At 40.3% G+C, this 2701-nt stretch overlaps 1 protein-coding gene across 1 annotated transcript; it reads left to right on the top strand.

Annotated features, from left to right (window-relative positions):
• Nucleotides 1–246: 246 nt before the first annotated feature.
• On the top strand, nucleotides 247–2229 carry LOC121964085 (lipoyl synthase, mitochondrial-like; the record flags this gene model as incomplete). The annotated part of the gene is made up of 2 exons (XM_042514309.1): nucleotides 247–383; nucleotides 2054–2229. Coding segments are annotated over exons 1-2 (260 nt in total), but the record flags the coding sequence as incomplete, so codon positions are not given.
• Between the last annotated feature and the right edge of the window lie 472 nt (nucleotides 2230–2701).

Raw genomic sequence — 2701 nt, 5'->3', positions numbered from 1 at the left:
ATTTTAATTATTGTTCTCACATCTTAATGTATTTTTTCAATCCTATATCTATGTTTTTTGTAGTACCTAACCTTCCTTTTTATTTACCCTCATCGCATGGTCCAAACACTTGGGGGAATTACTTGTAAGTAAAAACAAACTAACAATTAAAAAACTACTTAGTAATAACCTTTGACACGCCTTTAACACGAGATGTGCTATTATCCGACCCTGCGTCAATTACGTGAACGCAGCAGCAGACCAAAGCAGCCGCTCGCCGACTCTTGTTGTGCAATGACAGTCTCCTGTTAGCTAAAGTCATGGCGCTGCTCAAACAAAGTTGTTGTGTCGCCGGTCGCTTCTCCACAAACCATCTCTGGCTGAGTCCCAGATGTATCCCACATGTGAGTATTTACTCTGCGCGCACGTTCTTCAGTATAACAGAAGATGTGCGTGATCAGTTAACGGCCATGTTAACCGCTGTTAGCCCGGTCAGGGGCCTCAAAGTACGCAGTCTGTGCTCTGTAAGTCAGCTGGAGAGACAGTCAGGCTGTTTATAACCTCCCAAATTAGTGTTATGGTACATTATGACAGTGCGTGACTGCGCCAAAAGACTCCTGGACATTTCTGGAATGTAAACTGGTTACATTTACTCAGGTAGTTACTGTAAAGTACAAACTATTGGTACTTTATTTGGGTGTTTCCATTTTAAGCAACTATATACTTCTACCCCACTACATCTCAGAGATAAACATTGTACCTTTTACTCCACTACATTGGTCCGATCGTTTTAGTTACTTTACAGATTACATCCCCTTCATGTCCACTGACAAACACGTGTCTCCAAATGTGTTGATTTTGAATGTTTGTGATGACCTGAAGGATTAAGTGTTGCTGTGTGAATTGAGAAAATTCTCCTTTGCTTCCCAAGCCGGACAAACCATTCAAAACCTGCTTTGATTAGCTGTCGCAGACCTGAAAACAGAACAGAGACTCAAAAAGCCTGAATTCAGCGTTTCAGTCTGATTTTAGGGGTTTCAGGACTCAGGATTTAAAGTTAGTGACTGAGAATTTGCCTCAGTTTGCTCATGTCAGTGCGTTAATCCATCAGAGCAATGAAACATTTCATCCATAGATGTAAGATTTCTCCCCTCTCTTCCCTGCTTTCTTTCGCTCTCCTTTTTGTCATAATTGTAAGGACTGAGGGATGTCGTACGCTGTAAAGCCCTCTGAGGAAAACTGTGATTTGTGATAATGGGCTTTGTAAATAAAAAATAACTTGACTTGACTGTTAAGACACACCAGAGGTGTGTTTTTTAATAATGAGACTGTCCCTTTGCGAAGGTATCAGTAAAAATGGCAAACAAAACAGTTTCATTATTTTGTCCTTTGCACAGCACAAAAATATGTTTTTAGTGATATGCAATAGAACTAAATTTATTACGTGAAGCTGTTGTCACACGTTCCTAATGAAGATTTACCAGCTGATAAACGCTCATAAACGCACAAGCTGGCCGATGCTTAGGCTGTAAAACGCATTACCAAAAGAGCTGAAAACAGGACTGTGTTTCTGACACCATGGAACTTTTTAGAGATCTGTGGTTCTCGCAGGTCAGACACGCTACAAACATGTTCTGATCTGATTAAATATGACACAGTGCTGTAGATTAGCCCTTTGAAATCTTTGCTGACCATTTAAATAAATAAATAAATACAATAAAATAAATAGCTACTGTTCAGTATCAGCCAATTGCTGACCATTTCTAAACCACCCAAACATGGTTTTCTGCATCATATGGTCTGTAAAAAACGTTTTCTCATCAGTGCATATTGGAAATAATATACACTGATGCCGATATGCTCCGATATGTCTGTAAAAGGCTTATATCGGCTGATAATATCGGTCCACAGATATATCAGTCGACCGATATATCGGTCAGGCTCTAGTGTTAAGTAAGGTTTCAAATGCAGGATTTTTTTAGTTGTAGTGGTGTGTTTTACATTGCAGTATCAATATTTTTACTTCAGTAAGGGGCGTCAATACCCGAAGTAACCCTCAGTCCTTCCTCTGCAGGTTTACACCAGCAGTCTGACAGCTGCGGCCAAATCCTCCCCAGACCGAGCCGACAGAAAGAAGCAGCTCCTGAGTGACGACGGGCCTGATCTGGGAGACTTCATCTCTGGGGAGTTATCAGAGAAAAGCAAGTGGGCGGAGTACAGAGGCAACCTGAAGAGAGAGAAGGGAGAGAGGTGAGGCTGCACAGATGTTACAGCTGTGTGAAACAAGCAGGAGAACCTGTGTGAGTGCAGAGTGTGAACACAAGGGTTCAAAGAGCAGAGCAGAGCAAATCTTATCTGCCAGACTGACTGCTGAGCTGATTCAGCATCAAGTCCAAGTGGTCTCAGCTAAATAGATAAATACATAGATAGATGGATGGATTGTTCTCTGAGAGAAAATTAAGTAACCATAGCAGCCCAAAACATAAAGATACAACGAAAATATTAAATTACAACAATTAAAATACGACAAAAACATTAAAATACAACAACACAAAATTTAAAAAGAGTTTTTAAAAAATCTTTTTTATTTCCTCATTTCTCAGTTTCTTTATCTTTAATCCACCACACTAAACTATCTGCTAGGACTGCACACACACACACACACACACACTCCAGATCAACGCTCTTATCCCCTGTGTAATTTGTTAACCCTTTGGAACCT

This window comes from Plectropomus leopardus, unplaced genomic scaffold (genome assembly GCF_008729295.1).
Source record: "Plectropomus leopardus isolate mb unplaced genomic scaffold, YSFRI_Pleo_2.0 unplaced_scaffold13952, whole genome shotgun sequence".
NCBI classification, from domain to species: Eukaryota; Metazoa; Chordata; class Actinopteri; order Perciformes; family Serranidae; genus Plectropomus; species Plectropomus leopardus.
The sequence above is the reverse complement of the archived record's forward strand: the minus strand, read 5'-3'. Positions and strand labels throughout refer to the sequence as shown.